Source organism: Acanthochromis polyacanthus, chromosome 9 (genome assembly GCF_021347895.1).
Source record: "Acanthochromis polyacanthus isolate Apoly-LR-REF ecotype Palm Island chromosome 9, KAUST_Apoly_ChrSc, whole genome shotgun sequence".
Taxonomy (NCBI): Eukaryota; Metazoa; Chordata; class Actinopteri; family Pomacentridae; genus Acanthochromis; species Acanthochromis polyacanthus.
In genome coordinates, this window is record NC_067121.1 from 37,975,551 (window position 1) to 37,999,462 (window position 23,912).

At 39.0% G+C, this 23,912-nt stretch overlaps 1 protein-coding gene across 2 annotated transcripts; it reads right to left on the minus strand.

The window, feature by feature from the left end:
- Positions 1-432: 432 nt before the first annotated feature.
- Positions 433-21,843, minus strand: dpydb (dihydropyrimidine dehydrogenase b). Of its 2 annotated transcripts, XM_051953276.1 has the most exons (26): positions 21,726-21,843; positions 19,434-19,621; positions 16,799-16,909; positions 16,601-16,683; positions 15,546-15,633; positions 14,307-14,468; positions 12,555-12,751; positions 11,750-11,831; positions 11,572-11,659; positions 10,853-10,960; positions 10,432-10,601; positions 10,136-10,346; positions 9,536-9,720; positions 8,722-8,937; positions 8,473-8,637; positions 6,786-6,854; positions 6,621-6,704; positions 6,231-6,351; positions 5,982-6,101; positions 4,401-4,543; positions 3,735-3,789; positions 3,527-3,648; positions 2,788-2,937; positions 2,237-2,299; positions 1,229-1,306; positions 433-1,140 (listed from the first exon to the last, which is right to left on the minus strand). In XM_051953276.1, exons 2-26 carry the CDS (start codon positions 19,476-19,478, stop codon positions 976-978), a joined length of 3,081 nt encoding a protein of 1,026 aa, XP_051809236.1. In that variant the 5' UTR covers positions 19,479-19,621; positions 21,726-21,843; the 3' UTR covers positions 433-975. The 2 variants fall into 2 exon arrangements, with proteins under 2 accessions (XP_051809236.1, XP_022056599.2); XM_022200907.2 differs by lacking the exon at positions 21,726-21,843 and having other exon boundaries at positions 19,434-19,689.
- Between the last annotated feature and the right edge of the window lie 2,069 nt (positions 21,844-23,912).

Below are 23,912 nucleotides of genomic sequence, written 5' to 3' on the forward strand. Positions count from 1 at the left end.
CCCATCTTGTGACGAGGATGTCAGGGCAAATATAGAATAAAATAAAATAAAACAAAATAAAACATATTTCCGTTGCACCGTTACAGAAAAAAATACCAATAAATTATATGGATTGAGGGACTTTTGAAGTCCGTGGGATATATCTTGCATACATTTTTATTAAAAGTAATCATAAAAAAAGTTTTTTATGTTAATTATGATCATGTCTTGACATATTCCATAATTATTTATTATGGAAACAATAATTTATTAATAAAAATGACTTAATATTATTAAAAAAATGTTGCATATTTTTAATATATATGTTGTGAAATAGACTTTATCTGTCTCAGATAAAGATGGTTCATAAGAAATATAAAGAAAAGTAGCACTAAATTGTATTTGAATAGATGCACGGTTGTGTACAAATAAAACAATATCACACGTTTTGCATAATGCTTTATGTTGCGTTTAATACTTCAATGCTTGCTACTGATAACACTTTTTGTAACAGATTATAAAGATTATACAGCTGGACATTTGTTAATTTCTAATAATAGATATCACAAAGTTACAGAGACATGTCCTGCTCCTTTTTGTGTGTAATAATCACTACAAGATTCCTCTTACGAGTAGTAAGTACAGATGGCACCAGAAGAGCTATACGTAGTTCATGGAAATATCAGGAATGCATTTAGTTTTACATTAACACAATAAACAGACAGAAAATGCCCTTTTAATTAGAAATTATGTGCACCCAAGTTGGTTAAATTAATGAGAAATTCATACAATTACTGTAGAGTTGTCTGCTTCCCAGTCAGCATCATATTAACCATAAACTCATTTATTCCATGTTACCTGGCTGTCTGTGTTAACAAGACAAACATGCTTTTATGATTTTTACATTACTGAGACACAATGCTAACACAGCACTTTTACCAAACCAAACTTACTAATATCTGATCTCTATTACAAAACAGGTTAAAAGTTCTCCCTTTAGCAGACAGGACTGATCGGTATGCCCCTCTGCGGTTTGTAGGGCGTCGTCCTGGTGACCATCTTGATGCAGTCTATGATGGGACAGACGCTGAGGCACAGAGTGCAGCCTGTACAGCTGTCGGTGACGAAGGGAAGGTGGGTATCCGGGTCGAACGTTATAGCCTGAGAGGACGAGAAGAGAGTCACCTTACACGACACATAAATCTTAAAAACTAGTTTGAAAAACAGAAGCAGAGACAGACAGACATACCTGATATCCAGAGTCATTGCAGCTCATGTAACATTTGCCACAGTTAATGCACATTTCTTCGTCTATGAGGGCCTGGACCTGAGGACACAACAGGAGGCAGTTATTATACTCTGCATGTCTATTTTTTTTTTAAAGTTTCCAATCTTTTGTACGAATCAGTTTAGGCGTCGCTACTTTTTGTCTCAATCAAAGTCCAGTTATCTTACTAGTTTATACTACGACTACAACAACAATCCTTGGTAGCTTCCTTTACTCTAATTAATTAGAGTGAAATCTGACAGTTTAACCCTCCTGTTTTCCTCATTTACAGGCACCAAAAAAATATTGTTTCCTTGTCTGAAAAAATCCAAAAATTCAGCAAAAAATTCCCCAAATTTCTGAAAATTTGCAAAACCTTCAGGAAGAAAATTCCAATAATTCCTTAAAAGTTTCCCTGAAAATTTTTTTCAAAAAAACAAAAAACAAAAACAAAACAAATTTGGCAAGAAAATTCTTGTGAATATTTTCAAAAAATGAGTAAAAATTTCCCCCAAAAATTCTAAAAATATCTAAAGTGATTACATACATATCAGTAAAACTTCGAATATTTTCTTTAAGAACATTCACATAAAAATCAACCAAAATCCAGCGAAATTCGTTGTATTTTTGTTGATTTTTCTATGAATGTTTAAAAAAAAACTTTTTTAACATTTCTTTTTTCTACCAAAAAATGTTCAAAAATTTCCCAGAAATGTTGAGAATGTGGACATCCGAATTTTCCCTGTGAAAATATATGTATTTTTTCCACATTTTCAAACTTTAAACTGGGTCAATTTTGACCCGCAGGACGACACGAGGGTAAATATGATGAATTTTACAAGATAGCTCAGGTCAAAATTTTGAAAATGTCAAAAAAAACTTTCATTTCATTTATGGTTTTTGGTCTTCTGTTCATTTCTTTCAGTTCAAATAAATGATGTAATACTTAGAATATTCTTTGGTGATGGTATCTGGGTAAAACCTGCATACCTGCTCCATGTTGTTAAGTTCCTGGTAGGCTCCAATGTGGCGCAGCGCTCTGGCTATCACATCCTACAAACACAGCCAATCACCACACATAAAGCACAGTGTATTCACCTCAATTAGAAGTATTTTCCTTTTTTTTGCTTTTCAATATTGAATCATTGTCACTTTAGTTTGTTTTTTGGCAAGAATTTACAAAAAAAGACTCTTTCATGTCAAAGTGGAAAGAGATTTCCACAAAGTAATGTCAGTTAATTAAAAATCTAAAATGTAATATAAATACTTGCATAAGCATTCACCCCAAGCAGACTGTCTTTGAGTGACTGTGCAACAAAGAGACTAGTGAGAGAGGCCACCAAGACACCTATGACTCCTCTGAAGGAGTTACAGTCTTCAGAAATCTAGTGTCATTTTTACATTAACGACCCTTTTTTTTGGGAAATTCTTGCCAAAAACAGCCAAATTAAATTGACCAGAACTCAGTGTTGAAAAGCAATTCCTAAAGAAACCTTCCAAAACTTATCAGCACTGAATGATGTAATGAATGTGTGCCACACCTTGACAGCTGGGACAGGTTTTTTGGGCGTCCTGACTTTGCTGATGTTGGCTTCGACTACATCTGTCACACCAGCTTCTCTGAGCTGTTTCTTGTACATTGCGATGGCGTCTTTCTTCTGCTTCAGGTATGGACCAAAGCTAGGGAGACTCTGCACACACAGACACACAGACATTAGGTTAAATGTTTAACCAAACATTTGTGTATATGTTTTTTGCCAATATAGTTCACTAGTTTCCTCCTACAGTCCAAAATTATGTTCAGGTTAATTGATGAATGGAATTAATGGACGGATGGATGGATGGATGGATGGAAGGATGGAATTAATGGGCGGATGGATGGAATTAATGGATGGATGGATGGATGGATGGATGGATGGAATTAATGGATGGATGGATGGAATTAATGGATGGATGGATGGATGGATGGATGGATGGATGGATGGATGGATGGATGGATGGATGGATGGAATTAATGGATGGATGGATGGAATTAATGGACGGATGGATGGAATTAATGGACGGATGGATGGATGGAATTGATGGATGATGGATGGATGGATGGATGGAATTGATGGATGATGGATGGATGGATGGAATTAATGGACGGATGGATGGATGAATCTATAGATGGATGGATGGATGGATGGAATTAATGGATGGATGGAATTAATGGATGGATGGATGGTTAGTTCCCTAGTACCACTAACTGCATCAGTAGTCACTATTAATTGAATGTACCTGTCCGACCAGATCCTCCAGTCTGGGAACTGGTTTTCCCTTCTGGTGTTTCTCTGTTGGAGGAGACTGACCGTCCCAGTCCTGCAGCTCCAGGCTCTTCAGGTACAACAAGGCCTTCAGACCTAAACACAGAATTCCACAATGATGGTCTGATCGTATCATTTAAATATCTCAAAGCAGTACAAAATAAAGAAACGCAGTCACATACCGACGCAGTAATCTTCAATCACTGTGAAGTCCTGGTTCTGAACTGCACTACACACCTGGAATCAGACACAGAGAGGCAGATGTTCCTCAACAATAAACCAACCAAACCACAAAAATCAACAGTTTCCATCCCTTTAATGTCTGGTCTGATGGATCTAGACAAATTGACAACTACAGATGCTTTTCAGTCACCTTTAACTACAAATTCATGTTAGCTCTTTTATTCACTCGGCATATCTATTAAATATTTAGACCATCTTTTTCTACTGTTATGATTCAACTTGATTATTATCCAGCAGGAAATGAGGTTTGAATGCAGATATTAAAACAAAGGTCAGAGGTATGCACTGATGACAACAAAAACAAGGAAATAAAAGTGACAGGAACACAAATAAATACTTTTTCCCCTGCACTTTTATTGCTCCACTTCTGATATTTTCTCACTCTTTGTCCTTATTCTGGCTCTCTGGCAGTCGGTGCTGCTGACATAAAGTGAAAAAATAACACTCTAACACACTCTAAACAAAATGCTGTTCTTGGCCGGTGTGACAGTCTCCTTCAGGCCAACCGATTTAAACAGTGTGTCTTGACTGAAGTCCTCTTTTATGATTTTCAGTTTTAAAATGTGCTGCTACGAAAAGACAAGCCACATTAACTCTGTTCTGACCTGTAAGACTGAAGCTCCAGCGTGGAGGAACTGCAGTCCAGTCTCTGCTGAGTCGATGCCTCCGGTGGCCAGAACAGGGAAACCAGGAATAGCTCTGGCAATGGCCGACACAGCTCTGAGAGCGATGGGCCTGATGGCGTTACCTGCACACGTCACGAACACCAACATTCATGCAAAGACTATGCATGTGTATAAATGGCAACACACGTTCTTTAGGTGCAACTCCAACAATACAGTGAAATACTGCACTTATTCCTGGACTATTTCTATTTATTATGACTAATTAAGATTTCTAGATACAAATGCAATACAGTTTCTTTCAGTGACAGCAAATACAGCGAGAACTGAAACAATTAGTGCCTTAAAAAAACATTACTAGCCTTTTTTAAGAACTGCCAATGTAAAATACCTGACACATCTGATATGTTTTACTTCTCAAATATATTTATTCATTAATACATTTTTTAGTTGGTTATGTTTGTGGTTTTGGTTGTAGTTGGACAAAAACAAACTTATAAAAGTTCTGAGTGATTTTAACGAGCATTTCTTACTATTAATTTACTAATCGGTTAGTTAATCAGAAAATAATCCCCAGATTAGTTCATAATTCTAGTTTTTGTCGTTTTCTAACTAAATGGGTCAATATATAATTGAGAGACGTTTGAAGTCCATGGGATATATTTGCATACATTTTATTAACAGTAAAAAAACAAACTAATGTTTTTATGTTCATTATGATCATGTCTTTACAAATTCCATCATTATTTATTATGGAAACAATTAGTTATTAATAAAAATGACTGGGTATCACTAAAATATCAACTAAATAACCGTCTGAATTTAATAACAACCACCTCCTAATGAGCTAAACAACAATAAAATGAGCTGATTCAGAAATAGTTTTGATTGTGCTCTTTTTATTAAATTGAGATAATCATGACAGATATTTCTTTTTTGGCGATATATCAAAGTTTACATGAAAAATAGTAAATTGAGAAATCAATTCCAACTAAGTTCCCCATTACAAAAACTCCTCTACAGGAAGTGTGTTAATTCCAGATCACATGACCTGCTCCACATGATGTCATTTCCTCCTGAAGAAAAGACTGGAAAGACTCCAAGACTTTCTGACTTATTTAATATAAAGCAGTCAACAGGTTTACTACAATATCTTTAGAAATAACTTTCAATTTTACTCAATTGTCTATATAATATTTAGAAGAATCTTTCTCTAAAATGCCATGTGGTGTTTGGCTGTAGGCGGCCATGTTGATTTTAAGAATGAAAACAGCAAAAATGTCAACTAAGATACAAAAAGTCCCGCAAATATATATTGACTCAAATGTAGTCCCATGAGCAAACAGTATCATTGCATTTTAGAGCAATCCCCTAAAAGTCTGTGAGTTTAACTTAACGTACACTTCTAAAGACCATGGATATTACATCGGATTTAAGTTTCCAACAACTTCTGCAGCTTTAAATTATTCATTATGGAATCAATGAAACGCCTGAAACAATCTTACATTTTGGCTGATTTATTCCATGCCATGTCGTGTCGTGTCTGTGGGAGTCTGTGCTTACCGGACACGCCTCCATATGTGGTGCGTTTGCCCACGCCAACACCTGGCCAGGGAGAACCGTCAGCCTTCAGTCCCATCATACCTGAGACTGTGTTGGTGGCTGTCACTCCATCTGCTCCACCTTTAACACAACATTTACAGGTTTGTTAAGAGTTGTCTGACAGTCCTTCATTACATCCTGCATTGTGGGTTCTAAGTTATTTGTGCTAAAACGATAAATCAGGAGCAGGCTGTGGTGAAGTGTGTCCACCTTCATGGGCAGCCTTGGCGATGTCGACGACATTGGTGACATTTGGAGTCAGTTTGGCAAAGAAGGGGATGGAAACGGCTGCACGCACCCAGCGACAGATGTTACGCACCAACACTGGGTCCTAACAGCACAACAAACGCATTTCAAAGTGTTGTTTTTGTTTAAGTTTAAGCTGTGTGATAAATATGTGCAGTATCCAACCTGTTTCTAATAAATCCTCTTCTTTCCTTCATTGCATTTTGCTTTCATATTTGTTCAGTTCTTTTGTTTTGCTGCTTAATAATTTAAATGCACAATCATACATCTAGTTTACTGTAAATTGTTGGATCAGAAGCAGGAATTTTGCAGGTGTGAAAGCCATTTTTGAAAACCTTTGAGTTGTGTTTGTACCTGTCCACAGGCCAGCCCCATGCCTCGTTCTCCCATCCCATGAGGACAGGACAGGTTCAGCTCCAGTGCATCTGCTCCAGACTCCTAAACACACATTTTTTTTGTCCATTTTTACTTTCACGTACTGATTCCACCATCGTTACACTTGCTTGTGGGTTTTCTCACCTCGGCCATCTTGGCGAGTTCGGTCCAGTCTTCCTTGTTGTAGCTGCACATTATACTGGAGATCACCACCTGACAGAGACACAGGGATCACAGGGAACACAGGATCTGTAACATCCACCATCATCCAGGCCCTCAAAGAAAGCATCGCACAACTGTTTGTCGGTATGTTCTTCTTTCATCTACACATGGCATTCCAGACACAATGACTTCAGTAAAACTTGGGAGAAAGATGCATCTGAACACACAGGTGTAGAAAAAAAAGAAACTAACCAAACTTTAAGTGATTTTGTAAATTCAACCAAGAAACAAAAGCTCAGGAATCTCTTTTGTACACTGTTAGGAGCACTCGCAGTCGGTATAGAAACTACACATTTAAGACCTTTCATCTCCCCAGCAAGCACCACCAGCATCGCTTTCTATTTTGTGCTCTTTGATTTCATATTATTTTTATTTTTTAGTCAGTGTGTAGAGATTACCAATTACTTCACAAACTGCATGTGCATTGAAAGCCTGAACTCTCTCAGCCAACAGATGCACGTCACTAAAAACTAAAGTCAAATTTACAAAAAAAATGAAATGGAGAGAATAATTAACCACTGTGGATAAAAATCTGATGAATAGAACATAAGAATGATGTAAAATTTAATAAATAACACAGAAAAAGTAAAAGTCATGGAAAAAAATGATTAGACCACCCTTGTTTCTGTCAGGAAGCCGTCCGGCTCCTGACTTGGTTTTGTTTCTGGTTTCTGGCAGGATGCTGTTGCAGCTCCTGCCTGGTTTTTGTTTCCCTTTCTCCCTCTCTCGCTCCCAGCTGATTGCTTGCTGCAGGACTAATTATTGCCATTAGACTCAGCTGAGGAGCAATCAGCTCAACTTTATTCACCTGCCTTCCCCTTTTAGTTTAAATATCCCCTGCTCCCCTCTTTCTGTGTGGGAGCATCACAGTTCAGACCTTCCAGGACCTGGCTTTCCCTTCACTCATTCTGTTTTCCCCTACTTTGGACGTTTGAGGATTTGGCCCCCTTGGATTCAGCTGTTTTTGGAAATAATTGGTGTTTCTTTTGTGAACTCGACTCCTTTTAAAGACTCTGAGTTTTTGGACTTGCCGAAGCTTCCCCTTTTGGAGGGGATTATCATTTTAGTGAGTACGTTTCCCTTGTGTGTTGATTTGCTCCTGAACTCTGGACTTTAGTTTTAATAAACCGAATATACACCACTTACTCCTGTTGCCTGCCTGTTGGTATCTGCGCCTGGGTTCTACCTCTTCTACTCGTGACAGTTTCTTGTTTCTTGTTCATTTCAAAGCCTGGTACAACTAATCCTGTATGAATCATGGGACTAAAACAGACAGAAAAGAAAACATGGAATCCTAAAAGCTGTTTTTGGCAGAACAATGCTATAGCTATTGATTGAAGAACTGAAGTTATTTCGGTTATTATCAAGAAAACCGTAGAAAGTGTCTGATATCAGCTCTGAAATTAAACTCTTATGAGCTGTTTTTGCTGCTATCATTATATTTGTCCAAACAGTTGAAGAAAACAAGGGCGGTCTCATAATTATTTCCATTATTCTACGTCAGTCATTAACAGTAATTCACCAGATGTTCATGAATAACAGAGCAGCGACAGTATATCAGTTTATTCCTGAAATAGTGAAATGCATAAAAGAATGACGTCCAGCTCACGTTGTCGGGGAAATCTTTCTTCAGCTCAGCGACCGTCTGACACCAGTAGGCCGCCGTCTTCTCACTGATGAGCTCGATGTTGAGGAAAGAACCCTGTCCAGGTCCATAGATGTGACCTGAGGTGGTTCCACGCACAATACGAGGAGACACGTTGGTCACCAGGTCCTGCAGGGACACATTCACACCTTTATTTCTGGGCCTCCGGTGTGTGTGACTGTGTGTTTGGTGCGTCTTCAGTGTGTGCTGTACCTTGTCCAGTCCGAACGTCTTGGTCAGAGCGAAGCCCCATCCCTGCTCAAAGGCTCTCCTGATCATGGCGGAGCTGGTGGTGGGAGGAGCAGAGGCCAGGCCAAACGGGTTTGGAAACTTTATTCCACAAACCTCAACGCTGATGTCCACCTGATCTATAGCGCTGTAGAACAACGGCAGCTTTGGGACCGGATCCACCATTTGTCCATGAAGCGACTGCAGGACGAAAGAAGAGGAAACTCAAATTTGATCTAATACTGGGTTATTTTATCTTAACCCTCGTGTCGTCCTGTGGGTCAAAAGTGACCCGGTTTAAAGTTTGAAAATGTGGGAAAAAAGTGTTTTCACAGTGAAACGTCTGATGAAAATGTGGGGAAAAAATGTTTTCACAGTGAAACGTCTGATGAAAATGTGGGGAAAAAATGTTTTCACAGTGAAACGTCGGATGAAAATGTGGGAAAAAATGTTTTGACAATGAAACTTCTGATGAAAATGTGGGAAAAAATGTTTTGACAATGAAACTTCGGATGAAAATGTGAGAAAAAATGTTTTCACAGTGAAACTTCTGATGAAAATGTGGGGAAAAAAACGGGGCGGAACAAATATCCGGATATTCGTCTTTAATAGGGCCCGAATATTCAGAGGCCAGAAACCACTATTCGGGCCAGCCCTACAGTTTTGACGGTGGTGAACACTGTATTAGTCAAAAACTAGGAGGAGTGCAGGCTTTTAAAGCAAGGATCCTTTAAAAACTAACTACTGAATGCACACTGCAGGCAGTTAATCCAGACCTGTTCACAGAGAGGAGGCTTACCTGTATGTATCTGTGGATGTGCCATGAGGCCTGCTTGCCGTCGTTCACCGACTCCACTGAGGTGTTGGCCAAACCAGCGACGTCTCCTCCTGCAAACACCCAGGGCTCACTGGTCTGCATGGTGTCGGCGTTCACCTCTGGAGTTCCCCAGCGGCTCAGCTTCACAGGAGCCATGGCAGCAGAAACTAAACACAGACAACATATAAAAAACATGTCAGCGTGCAGCAGCGGCTCTGTTTCATGTCAGATTGTGTCCTGTGTTGGCCTGTCTGTGCACCCTGTTAAACTCTCTACAGTTTTATTTGTCCCTATGTATTGCTTTTTAGTCTTTAATTATCAAATGCCATCCTTGTTTTCATTAAAATCAGTGTTTTGTCCCGTTCTGTATCTAGCTGTAGCATACTGGGGTTCGTCTGAAGCTCAGTTTAAATCAGTAAATTGTCCTTAAAGAACCTCCTTTGCTCATGCTGATGTTGCCATCAATTCCATCCTTCCATCCATCCATCCATCCATCCATACATCCATCCATCCATCCATCCTTTCATACATCCATCCTTCCATCCATCCATCCTTCCATCCATGTTTTATTTACTTCTTTACCTTGAGGTTCATTCAGCATCGAACCAAAAGCGCTGATGATGTAATCGGCCTTCAGCCTGACGATCTGCTCCTCGTCTTCCAGCCAATCACCGTCCTCTGTCTGCTCGGTGCGGCAGAACTGTAACCCGGCAACCCGTCCATTCTTCATGACGACCTCACGAGGAGACAGGAAGGGCAGGAACTCACACCGCTCCTCTTTGGCCAGCTCCATCTGACCGGAGGAAACACAGATATCCATGTAGTCATAGATTCATCCATCTGTCTGTCTGTCTGTCTGTCTGTCTGGTCATCCTCACCTCCTCAGGAACAGCTCTGATGTTGGTGAATCCCTTCCTGAAGCAGACGTAAACTCTCCTGGCTCCACAGCGGAGTGCAGACGTTGCACAGTCGAACGCTGTGTCACCGGCACCCAAAACGATCACGACTCCCCTCAGCTCAGGCAGCGAGGAGCGACACTGACACATACCTGAGACAAATGGCAGAGAGAAGTGGAGATAGAACGACTTACACATGAACCTCTTACTGCTAAAACATCTTTTAGAAGACTCGTAAGGCTCTAAGGGTTTGGGATTGTCCCACTGTCAGACTGAAAAGTGCATGAGGGCATCATGATGAGGCCTTTCTGTGAGTTCACATATCTGCACATTTTCTTGAAGGATTCTGGCCTGTTTTTTGTTGTACATTATTATGCTATCTCCTGATTTCTCTCCTCAGTACCTTTCTTGCTGGCAGAAGCCACCATCGGCAGGAAGTCTTTAGAGGTGAAGAAGCCTTGATCCATAGTTAAGCCCTGGAAGATTTTAGCTCTGTTGGCCTGAGGGAGACCTGGACGCATAAACACGGACATACACAAGTACAAGACACACAAAAAACAAAAAAAGTATTGCAAAATTATTGATGTACTTGAAGTCTATTACAGCTTTGTGCAAACATACACTACCGTTGAAAAGACACTTTAAAAAGTCCTTATTTTTTGAAAGAAAAGCATTTTTTCCAATGAAGACGACATTAAACGAATGCTAAATCCAGTGTAGACATTGTTAATGTGGTAAATGATTATTCTAGCTGGAAATGTTTAATGGAATATCTCCATAGGGGTACAGAGGAACATTTCCAGCAACCATCACTTCTGTGTTCTAATGCTGCATTGTGTTAGCTGATGGTGCTGAAAGGCTCATTGATGATTAGAAAACCCTTGTGCAGTTATGCTAGCACATGGAGAAAAGTGGGAGTTTTCATGGAAAACATGGAATTGTCTGAGTGACCCCAAACTTTTGAACAGTAGTGTGGGTCAACTTTAACTAATGTAGAGCAGCTTTAATTAACATTACAGCCCACACACACTGACATACAGCGTGTACTCCACTGCTAACACGGATTCAGTGGTGTAAAACTAAAGGGAATACAGTTTATAACACCTGAAAAATAAAACCCACCGATCCCAATGAAGACTGCCTTAAATCCGTCTTTCTTCAGAGACATCAGCGTCATTCCATTAACTCCTAAACCCTTTTCACAAACCACCTGCAGACACACATTATAACAGACCTGTCAGGATGCAGTCACTCTTATTTTCATGTGCATCGGTAAGCAATGAGACGCCACAGCTGATACCTTGACTCCCAGGTCCTTCATCAGGTCTATTTCAAACTGGACGACCTCAAAGGGAAGCCGGAACTGAGGGATTTCTGATGTGCTGCATGGAGGAATATTTATTTTATAACGTGTTAAAAACTGTCCCATTTATGTCTCCTCTAGCAGCCTTGTAAATGCATTAAAGAGGTCTAACAGTTATCTACAAATTACAGCGTATTTGAAAAATGACTGAGCATTTTACTGCCAAGTAACTCATCAGCTCTGACGAAAGGGTTTAATTATGCTGCATTATATCACATTATATCATGCTCCATAATTAATACAATACATGTAAGACAAACAACAACAAAACAATCCACATAAAAAGCAAAAAACAAAGCTTGCTCATAGGGAATTCCTGGATCTGCTAGTTATAAATTATTAAAGTTAATCTCCATAATTATTAATGATGTAGGGTCTTAGCCTGAATATGTATTATAGTTGTATAAACTAGTATTTTTTTACCCCAATATCTAAACTTCTTTGGTTATTTCATAATCTTTTTTTGCTTTTTTTTTTTTTTTTACTGTAAAGCACTTTTAAGTTGTTTTAAATGTACTTTATATCTCATTTTTTGTGTTTTAATGCACTTTTCTGATCTCAAAGTCCACTTTTATGTTTTATTTCTATTATTTTACTGTATGCCTACCTTTAATCATTCTTCTGGATGCATTTCTTTGCACTTTGAGCTGCCTCGTGTATGAATTGTTCTATAAACTTGTCTTTCCTTAATAAAAAAAATAATTTTTCTGTGATTTGCAGCACAGTGATAATGTTTCAGTACCTCAGCCCTCCAGTGTACTTCTGTTTCTCAAAGATGGTGATGTTATCGTATCCCAGACGGGCCAGGAAAGAAGCACAGCTGATGGACGCCGGGCCGCAGCCAATCAGAGCGATCGGGCTGTGGTAAGATTCTGGCATCTCATTGGCTGGTGGAAGTTCAGGATTCCTGATCTGAGGGATTCCCATTTTACTGAAGACCTGAGAGGAAACACAAACACAGAAATGAACAGAAAGACCTTTAATACAGACCGCATTTTCATCATTTTCAATAAAATTTTATAAATTTTTTGCCTCTGTTGGCTGCCACACCTCAGTGAAAACAGAACATATATATATATATATCCATCCATTCTCTATATACCGCTTTATCCTCTGTATGACTTGGGCGAAAGCAGGGGACACCCTGGACAGGTTACATATATATATATTTATATATATATATATATATATATATATATATATATATATATATATATATATATATATGTATAAATATATAAATTGAGAATGCATCCAATGGGGCGTCACAATAAAATTCGGCATGATGTGTTAATTTCACCACAGGAGATTGTGATGTTACCTAAAATTAGCTAAACAGCCCACAGATATCGTTATCGGTTGATATCAGAATCGGAAATTGAGAGTTGGACAATATCGGCACATTGGTTATTGGTAAAAAAAAAAAAACAACATCGGACATTCCAGCTGGATGCCGAAATTTCCCCAAAGGTACGAGAAAAGTATCTGTCTATCCATCTAATTATGGTGGATTTTAAATTCATTTATATTCTGCTGTAAACGACTGTGCAGTGTGGTTGGAGAAGCTGGCAGGTGGACTTGAGAGGACTGAATTCAGTAAACTGTACAGTGTAGCAGCTACATCCATCTGAAGTCTGCTGTAAGTTATTATTAGACACCAAAAATTGGTGGTTATACACAAATCCTACACTAATTCTAATTCTATTATTGTAAAAACAATCTGGTGTATGATATCTGCCATCAGCTATTTTATTGCTTGTGTTGGATTATGGAGATCTTTTGAATATGAATGCTTCTGCTCGATGTCAGTGTTTACCATGCTTGTTTGAGGTTCATTACGAACCGTAAAGTGTCGACACACCACTGCGAGTTCTACTCTCTGGTGGGATGGCCAGCTTTACCCACCCTAAGGACCTGTGATTGGTTTACTTTCATATATAAGGCAATACTTGGACTGCTGCCCATCTACATTTGCTCCTTCGCTGCACAGAAAAGCGCTGATCTTCACTCTCTCCACTCACAGCATCATTTGTTGCTTTCAGTTCCATATGTTCGTACTGAACTGGGTAAAAAGGCTTCTGTTTACTCTGCACCTTTAGCATTGAACATGTTGCAGAAAGACTGGAAATTAACCCAGTTAATCTCACAGAAGGCTTTTAAATCCAAACTGCGACCTCTTGAGGACGACTCCACAACATGCATTCGTTTTTCATAATTTTCTTCTAAATTTAATCTTTCATTTTATTTCTTACAGTGTAATTTTGCAGCTTTGTTTTGTATTTGTTGCTGTGTATCTCGGCCAGGACTCCTTTGAGAAAGAGGTTCTTAATCTCAATGGGATTTCTCCTGATTAAAAACACAAATCCCTAGAAAATATTACATATAATATACTCGTGATTTTTAAAAACCTAACAAAGTAACTGAAGCAGTCTGTAACTGACGGCCGAGGTTTATGAGTAGCTGATGTATTTTCTGCCAAATAAACCGGTCGTACCTCAGTAGCAAACTGCTGTAAGCCTCCGATGTTGATGGGTCCTTCTTCAGAAGCGTAAAGGTTACAGCCTCCAACACACAAGTCTGACGTGGGACAAACCATCCCACAGGTCAGACCCAGAGGATTGTCAGACAGAATGGCTCGAGCTGCTCCATAGTAGTTCTGTTAAACACACCAAAAAACACACAAGCATGAGTTAAAGAACAGATACGGGTCAATATGTAATTGCAAGACTTTTTGTATCATAGTTGACATTTTTGCTGTTTTCATTCCTAAAGTCAACATGGCCGCCTACAGCCAAACACCACATGGCATTTTAGAGAAAGATTCTTCTAAATATTATATATACAATTGAGAAAATGGAAATTGAAAGTTATTTCTAAAGATATTGCAGTAAACCTGTTGACTACTTTATATTAAATAAGTCAGAAAGCCTTGGAGTCTTTCCAGTCTTTTCTTCAGGAGGAAATGACATCATGTGGAGCAGGTCATGTGATCTGGAATTAACACACTTCCTGGAGAGGTGTTTTTGTAATAGGGAACTTAGTGGAAAGTGGTGTTATTTTGTGATATGAAATAACACAAATGACCACAGAAAAACACAAAATGGCTCAATGAGAAACAAAATTATCATGTAAAGATACAAAATGATGACAGACACACAAAATGACCACAAAAACACCTAAAATTAGAACAAACAGACTGAAAATGGCCACAAATTGGCACAAAATGATCACAAAAGACCTAAAATACCCACAAAACAGTCTGAAAAAGACCATAGAAGAAACAAAATGAGCACAAAGATGCAGAAAACAACCAAAAAATGACACAAAATGACCACAGAAAAACACAAAATGACTCGGTTAGACAGATTATTATTATATAAAGACACAAAATGATGAGAGATACACAAAATAACTACAAAAAAATTGCAAAATGACCACAAAAAACACCTTAAATTACCACAAACGCACAGAAAACGGCCACAAAGGGGCACAAAATGATCACAAAAATACAAAAAAATGATCGCAAAAACACCTAAATTACCAACAAAGCAGTCCGAAAAAAGGAACAAAATGAGCACAAAGACACACAAAACAACCACAAAAATACACAACACGACCACAAAAATGCATATTCTTCAGTTCTCTTAACTTCAACATCAGAAGACTTTTGTTCAGCGTAGCTGTACTCAAATGCATGCAAGGAGCAGTGTGTGTGTGTGTTTTTTCACTTTACCTTATTGGAGATACTCGTAATAAATGACTTGATGTCCAGGTTTGTCGGGCAGCTCTTCTGACAGGGAGCATCGGCACATTTCAGGCACCTAAACACAGATTTTACTTTGATTAAATACAGTAGAAACAACAAATGTGAAAGAATGTGAAGTCAGCAGCACCCGACAGTTCACATAAAGTACTAGAATTCATTGCTGTCTGACAGTTTTATTACGATAAATCCTTCAAAAGGAAAAAACAGTCAAATCCTACAAACAGGGGCTTGTAAAGCAAAGAAGCAATGATGATTATTGAACATTTTTGTCACATGTTCCTCAGTTACATCTAACAATAATCCCAAACACGGCCAGTTAAGCTGCAATAAATACATAATGAATTTAAAAAGATGTATGGATTGACCATTAAAAATGCCACTCTTAAAACAGGCACTTGGTTATTATCTCTATCTGAGATTCAGAGCTAATATAACTAACTGTAGTAACAGCTGATAGTACTAAATTAAAGTCACAACACACAGATTTAACCGTCTCCTGCAGAACTGCACCAACACTAACAGTCTATATTCAAATAGTTGAACTTTTGAAATGAAATAAAGTCTTTTTTTTGCCATAACTGAAGCAGTGGGAAATGCATCATTTTGACCTGATGATGCAGCTAATTAAAAAGTTGTGGAAGCACCAAAGTAAATACAGTCAATCTTGAGGTAAAAATCAATGTTTTCATAGAAGATTTCATGTTAATCCAACAGTTTAGTCAAGATTCAAACTCAGTGAATGACCGAGATCGATCCAATCACCCCCATCCTCTGGGGATAATGGATGTTTGTGTGAAATTTGCAACAGATTTCATAGTTTTTTAGATATTTTAGTCCGCAGCAGGAGCATTTATGGCCTGCAGATGTCATAAATGTTTAAATTGTAGCATCTAGTGCTCCCTTTGCCTGCAGGAGACATCACCACGTCTTCTAAAGTGCTGTACTGCTGCTTTCTAAGAATCGTCAATCAGCTTGTCTTCATCCTGCAAAATGTAAGCAGATTTAGTGTTTACGAAAATCACCTCAGTGCTTCTCGTAGAGCTCCTCTCTCGCTCAGCGTTGTGTGTTTGATGTCGTCAAAGTTGTTCTCCAACTTCACACAAGACTGAAAGAAAAAGCAGAGAAAACAGGAATTGAGATGGTATCAAAGACACAAACACACTTTAACTGGACTAAACTTTGAGCCAGAACTGAGTCCTGTGTGTGTTTTTGCGTCTCACATCACAGCTCCTCTCAGGGTTTCGCTTCCAGTGCTTCTTTTCTTTCTTCTTACTTGCTGTGGACACGATCTGAGCATGAGTCCTCACTCTGGGGTTCAGACTCAAGATGCTCTGGAAAGAAAAAACAAGTGAAACGGAACCTTAGACTCTGATGGACGTGAGCTTTTTTATGGGCACCAATGACAGCCATTTCTTTTGGAATGTTTCTTTTAACTCCAACATCATGAGATCAGTACTTTTTCATGTGTTAAAATAATGCATCTTCAGTTATATGTTGTTGTTTTTTTATTTCACATAAGATTCTACATCTCTCTTTTGGATGCAGCTTCTGAGTCCGTCTTGCATCGTTCAGCAGTTTGTGCCTCTGAAGTTCCATCCCTGCAGTCTGTAAGCAGCTTCAGCTAAACCCACAGCTAAACCTACTGTACATCACACACATTTTAACGGATAAAAACATTCAGTCCTGATACTGTGAAATCTCTGAATCACTGTAAACATTTTCTGACTGTTTGTCTGTGGTTGCACAACAGCTGCAGAGACACGGTTCTGCATAAAAGTTACTCCGTCTAGTTCCACTTTCAAGACTATATGTGGAGTTCTCTAAATGGTCTCACTATTAGGTGTGGTGTGGTCAGACTGTGGCCTGTGGTGGCTCTGACCCCGTCCATGCTATAATTAGCTCAAAATAATAACCCTTAAAATAAGAAGCGTAATGCTTTCAAATTAGATTTGTTCTTACATTGAGTACTATCAGAATTATGCCACTTGCAACTCATGTAAAGAGGCAGACTGAACGTTTTTTATTACCTTGCAGTCACTTCACATTTACTTTACACAAAAAGAATCTCATTCATGTGTGAAATAAATACAGAACTTTGTGAGATGATCAGTTGAATCTATCGCTCCAGCTTCACTCGTGCCACGTGATTCTTATCTGCAGCTCGTACAGTAACACATGGTTTGTTACGTAAGACCATGCTGGAACCACTCGACGAGGTGTTTTACCCTTTTGATCCTTACTGTTGCAACAGCAGCAGGATGGCAGGGGGTTTAAGAAAGAATACGGCTTTCTACAGAAGCAATGGAGGTGGTATTTAAACTACCGTTCAAAAGTTTAGGGTCACTTAGAAACATCCTTATTTCTTAAAGAAAAGCAGTTTCTTTTCAATGAAGATCACATTAAATGAATGATAAATCCAGTGTAGACATTGCTAATGTGGTAAATGACTATTCTAGATGGAAACAGCTGATTTTTTAATGGAATATCTCCATAGGGGTACAGAGGAACATTTCCAGCAACCATCACTCCTGTGTTCTAATGCTACATTGTGTTAGCTAATGTTGAAAGGCTCATTGATGATGAGAAAGACAACACATCCAGCTCATTCAAGACAACACATCCAGCTCATTCAAATTGTGATAAATAACCCATTGCATCCCCTAAATCCGGTTGAAAACTGTGTTGCGTCTGCAAGTGATTGTCATTTCTGTAGGTGGAGCTGATCAATAAGTGACTACAGGATTACTAGATAAGATGTGAACATGTTCAGTTTATGCTGTAAAACTCACATAATTAAAGATCGATTCAACACTGGGTCAGTCACGTCCAAAGTGTGAGGACTTGTGGGGTCTCGGATTAGTTTTCTGTCTACAATGCTGGAAGGTTAATCCACAAAATCCCCATTTGTGCTCGTAAAAATTCCTAAACAGATTTCATTTACAGTGACGGTATTCTACTACAACATGTCCACACACAGTTGTAACAGCAAATGGTCCAAAAAGGGCAACTAAAACTAATTTAAAATGGGCTTATTCACACATAATGTATACTGACAGTCAATAGAAACTTTGAGGTAGAAATGTACACAGAAACATTTCTACTTGTAGGGGGGTTGTAATTATTCATTGTTGATTTACTGATGATCTCGTGCCCTGGTTGTTGAGATAATGATGAGTTGTCGTTTTATCATGATTCATTGCACATGGGTTGGTTACTTTGCAAAAGTGAACCAAATACACACCAAGCAATACTCAGTGAGTATCTGCACAATGTGAGAATGGGGTTTGAAGGCCTATATAAAGGCCCAAAAAAGGCCACCATTGTTAGTCCAGTGAACAGCATCATGCCGCGTCTATCACATGAACAACGTCTCCGGGCACTGGGTATGGTGGAGGCCGCTTTGAGCTACAGTGATGTATCCAGGCGTATGGGCTGTTCCCAACCCACAATCAGAAGCCTGGTCCAAAGCATGCGCCGACGGATTGCTGCCTGCATCCAAGCCAATGGAGGCCATACTCGGTATTGACTGTTGGGACTTTGTGTTTGGCAGGTGCCGTTTTCTTTTGTGAAATTCTTTATTTTGAAATCATTCTTGAAACTTTAGCTTCTTGTTTCTGTATGCCAAAATGCTAAACAAATGATTCATATGAAGAAAATCCAGTTTTGGGCTTCAAAATAAAAATTATGTTGAAAAATATGGTCTCAAAGTTTCTAATGACCGTCAGTGTACATGAATTAATTAATAAAGTATCTATCTATCTATCTATCTATCTATCTATCTATCTATCTATCTATCTATCTATCTAGCTGTGAAAAGAGACAAAACAAGCAGAGAACATTTACATATTAACTTACCTCAATGTCTGGAAGATCTTTACTCAACATGATGCCTCTCTCCATCTTCAGGAACACAAACTTTCAAGCGCTTCGTGAAGTTCTCAGCTGATTCTCGGGATTAGAGGTCCGAAGCACTGTCCGGGACGTCTCTGGTCCTGAGTGAAACTGTCTGAGAGCTGACGTCCGTGTGGATCCTCCTCCTCTTCCTAACAGAGAGGTCAGAACACAGACTTTCACTGTAAAACGCCGCTCTTCCTCCAACCGATCTGTTGATAAGCTGCACCTGCAGACAGAGCTGTTATCGCCCTCCGAGGGTCAAAGCTCGGCAGATCTGGGCTGAGCAGGACTCCGGGTACGTTGAGCTCTGGACAAGCCAAACAGTGACCACAGTCAACTGTCAGGTTCAAACTCCGCCTGTAAGTCCTGCACACTTTCCCCCTCCTTTCAGATACATAAATATGTGTCTCTTTACTTTTCTCCTTCTGTTTTTGTGCACTTTATTCTCCACACAGAGGAAACATCAGCTACACTGAAGCCAGACAAGTTAGATCTGTCTAAAGTCTGTTAAAAGGCAGCGGTGGACGCATTTAGATAATTAACTGAGCAAAAATCAGGGAAGTGAAAGTACTAACACATTGGAACAAGTGTGAAAAGTAAAAGTTTTCACATTGCTTCAATTAATGCATTAATTCTAAAGTAACATGTTCCGATTAGGGCTGTCGAAATAAATGCAGATTAATCCATCATCATGATTAATTTTATAGAAATTTTTTTTAATGAAGTTAATGACCATGACAAGTTGTTTTGATCATAAAGTAAAATACCAGATTGTTCATTGTTCTTTTGTCATTTTGTGTCTCATTTTTTAAATACTTTGTCTTATTTTTGTTTTTTTTCTCTGACTTTTGTCATTTGTTTCATGCTTTCATGTTTTTGTCGTTGAGTGTTTCCTTTTTGTCTTGTTTGTGTTTTTTATGTGTATTTTCTTGTCATTTTTTTTTTTACATTTTTGTCTTGTTTGTGTCCGTTTTTTGTTGCTTTGTAACTTCACAACTTCCAGATCACAGAAAGTCTATAAAGGCACAAAACATCTGGTCACAGGTTTCTGGAACTGAACAATATAGTATTTTACCTTATGATCAAAAAGACAAAATATTACAAAAATGAGACACAAAACGACATTATTATTATTATTATTATTATTATTATCCATTATTAATCCCACGAGGGGAAATTTTGATTTTCGCATATCCCCGACATAAAATGAGACAAATGACACGAAACAAAACAAAAAAAAAGAGACAAATCGTGAAACAAAAAAGTTGCAAACAAGACAAAAAATGACAAACACCACAAGTGAGACAAAAAGGAAAAACAAAACACCAAAAACATGAAACAAATGACAAAAGTCAGACAAAAAAAACAACAAAATATGACAAAAATGAGACACAAAATGACAAAAGAACAGTGAACAATCTAGTATTTTATGTTATGATCAAATCAACTTGTTATGTTCTGGAAATTATTTAAAATTTATAGTTTAATTTTTTTTTATTTGCTGTTAATGTCTTTTCTCTAATTTTTACTCTTTATAAAGTCGTCCCTCGGGCCGGATTGGACCCTCTGGAGGGACAGTTTTGGCCCATGGACCGCATGTTTGACACCCTTGATTTAATAAACACCTTAATGTATATTCTCTTCTTTCTTTAGTCTGCTTGCTCATGCAAAATGAAACGTGATTAATATAGAATAAAAATTATTGATATTTAATCATCATGTATGGAAATCATTCCACAGCAACCCTGTGATTAATCTGATTAAAAATGGTATTGTTTGACAGCACTAAATACGCTTATAATTAAGGTGGAGCACATTTGAACTGTTTTATTTAGGAATGATGGGTCTGGTTTAAAACACTGTGTGTCATTTAAACTCAGATTTCTGCATCAGGTCATTTAAAACTGAACTTCTGCTATGCAAAGCCACACTAAGGCTGAATGATATGCAGAATAAGAGATATATTGTGATTGTTCTAACAAACTTTAAAAAATGCGTCACATTTTTAGTGGTTGAGGCATTTTCTGCATCTGTGCCTCTGCAGCCGTCTGTTATTTCTGACATCTAGAGAATCTGTTCTCTGCAGCATTAACGCTTCATTTAGGACAGATTTCTGACTGTCCTCAGCTCCACATCCTCCACTGCGCAGCTCTTTTCCACTGTCTTCTGATGTGTGTGTGCGTGCGTGTGCGCAGCATGGCAACTGGAAAAACAATGGACTGATTTCGGACAACGCAGCTGGGAGTGACTCACCTGTTTCCTCAAAGAACGAGCTCAATCGAGGAACCGGAGTTACTTTACTTTAAATAACCGGAGTTAGTTTCGGTTTTGGACGTCGCGCTACTTCCGGTGCTGTGCGTGTTTCCTGTTTACTGGACTCTGGCTTGACTCGGTTCCGGATCGTTTCCCGTCTGGCTTGATCTGATCTGATCTGAGTTTAAAGTTAAAGTTGGTATATTGTCCCTTAGTTCCACACACATTTACATACATTCAACAAAAATATAAACGCAACACTTTTGTTTTTGCTTCCATTTTTTATGAGATGAACACCATTTCTCTCAAATATTGTTCACAAATCTGTCTAAATCTGTGATAGTGAGCACTTCTCCTTTGCTGAGATAATGCATCCCACCTCACAGGTGTGCCATGTCAAGATGCTGATTAGACACCATGATTAGTGCACAGGTGTGCCTTAGACTGCCCACCATTAAAGGACACTCTGAAAGGTGCAGTTTTGTTTTATTGGGTGCTCAATGGGTGACATGTCCGGTGAGTATGCTGGCCATGCAAGAACTGGGACGTTTTCAGCTTCCAAGAATTGTGTACAGATCCTTGCAGCATGGGGCCGTGCATTATCCTGCTGCAACATGAGGTGATGTTCTTGGATGTATGGCACAACAACGGGCCTCAGGATCTCGTCACGGTATCTCTGTGCATTCAAAATGCCATCAATAAAATGCACCTGTGTTCTTGGTCCATAACAGATGCCTGCCCATACCATAACCCCACCACCACCATGGACCACTCCATCCACAACATTGACATCAGAAAACCGCTCACCCACACGACGCCACACACGCTGTCTGCCATCTACCCTGAACAGTGTAAACCGGGATTAATCCATGAAGAGAGCACCTCTCCAACGTGCCAGACACCATCCAATGTGATCATTTGCCCACTCAAGTCGGTTACAACGACGAACTGCAGTCAGGTGGAGACCCCGATGAGGACGACGAGCAGCAGATGAGCTTCCTTGAGATGGTTTCTGACGGTTTGTGCAGAAATTCTTTGGTTATGCAAACTGATTGTTTCAGCAGCTGTCCGAGTGGCTGGTCTCAGACCATCTTGGAGGTGAACATGCTGGATGTGGAGGTCCTGGGCTGGTGCGGTCTGTGGTTGTGAGGCTGGCTGGATGTACTGCCAAATTCTCTAAAATGCCTTTGGAGATGGCTTATGGTAGAGAAATGAACATTCAATACACCAGCAACAGCTCTGGTTGACATTCCTGCTGTCAGCATGCCAACTGCACGCTCTCTCAAATCTTGCCACATCTGTGGCATTGTGCTGTGTGAAAAAACTGCACATTTCAGAGTGTCCTTTTATTGTGGGCAGTCTAAGGCACACCTGTGCACTAATCATGGTGTCTAACCAGCATCTTGCTATGGAACAGCAAAGGAGAAGTGCTCCCCATCACAGATTTGTGAACAATATTTGAGAGCAATGGTGATATTGTGTATGTGGAAAAAGTTGAAGTCCAAACTGAACATCAGAATGGGGAAGACAGTGGATTTAAGTCACAAAGAATAAAGGCAGCACTCGAGGCAAGGTGTACCGAATAAAGTGGCCAGTTATGTATTTAATATGCTTGGTTTGTTCATTAAATTTTATTTTATAACCATGGTAAATGGTGCAGCGTTTTCCTGCGAGTCAGGCTGTTATCGTGTCGACTCTTGTGCTCTGTAGAACTGTTAAATAACTGATTTTCCACTTCTATTTTAATATAATCTTCTGGCACTGACACTACAGTTGTGAGGTTTAAAGAGTAACTTAACTCCGGGCTGAAGCAGCGTTCTGCTGCCCTCTCTGGTTAAAGATTCACATCTGAACACTGACTCAGAATAACTGATGCATCGACATCCTGGAGTACATCCCTACTCACTGAGCAAGAAAAGAACACAAACCAATGGAAGTCTGTACAAAGATATTCAAGGTATTTTAAGTTACTATTTAACTCCCCATTCTATTAAAATGCACTCCCTGTAAATGACTTTTTCAGCTCCATGATCTCTACTGATTGAGATAGCAAAGCCACATTATGCTGAACGAAAGGCAAAACAAAACATTGAAACTGTATCGTGGTTGTGAATTCTCAAAAAATGTACTATCCATTCAGGGCTGCTCCAGTTGGAACAATCTACTGATGACAGTCAGAGAAAGTAC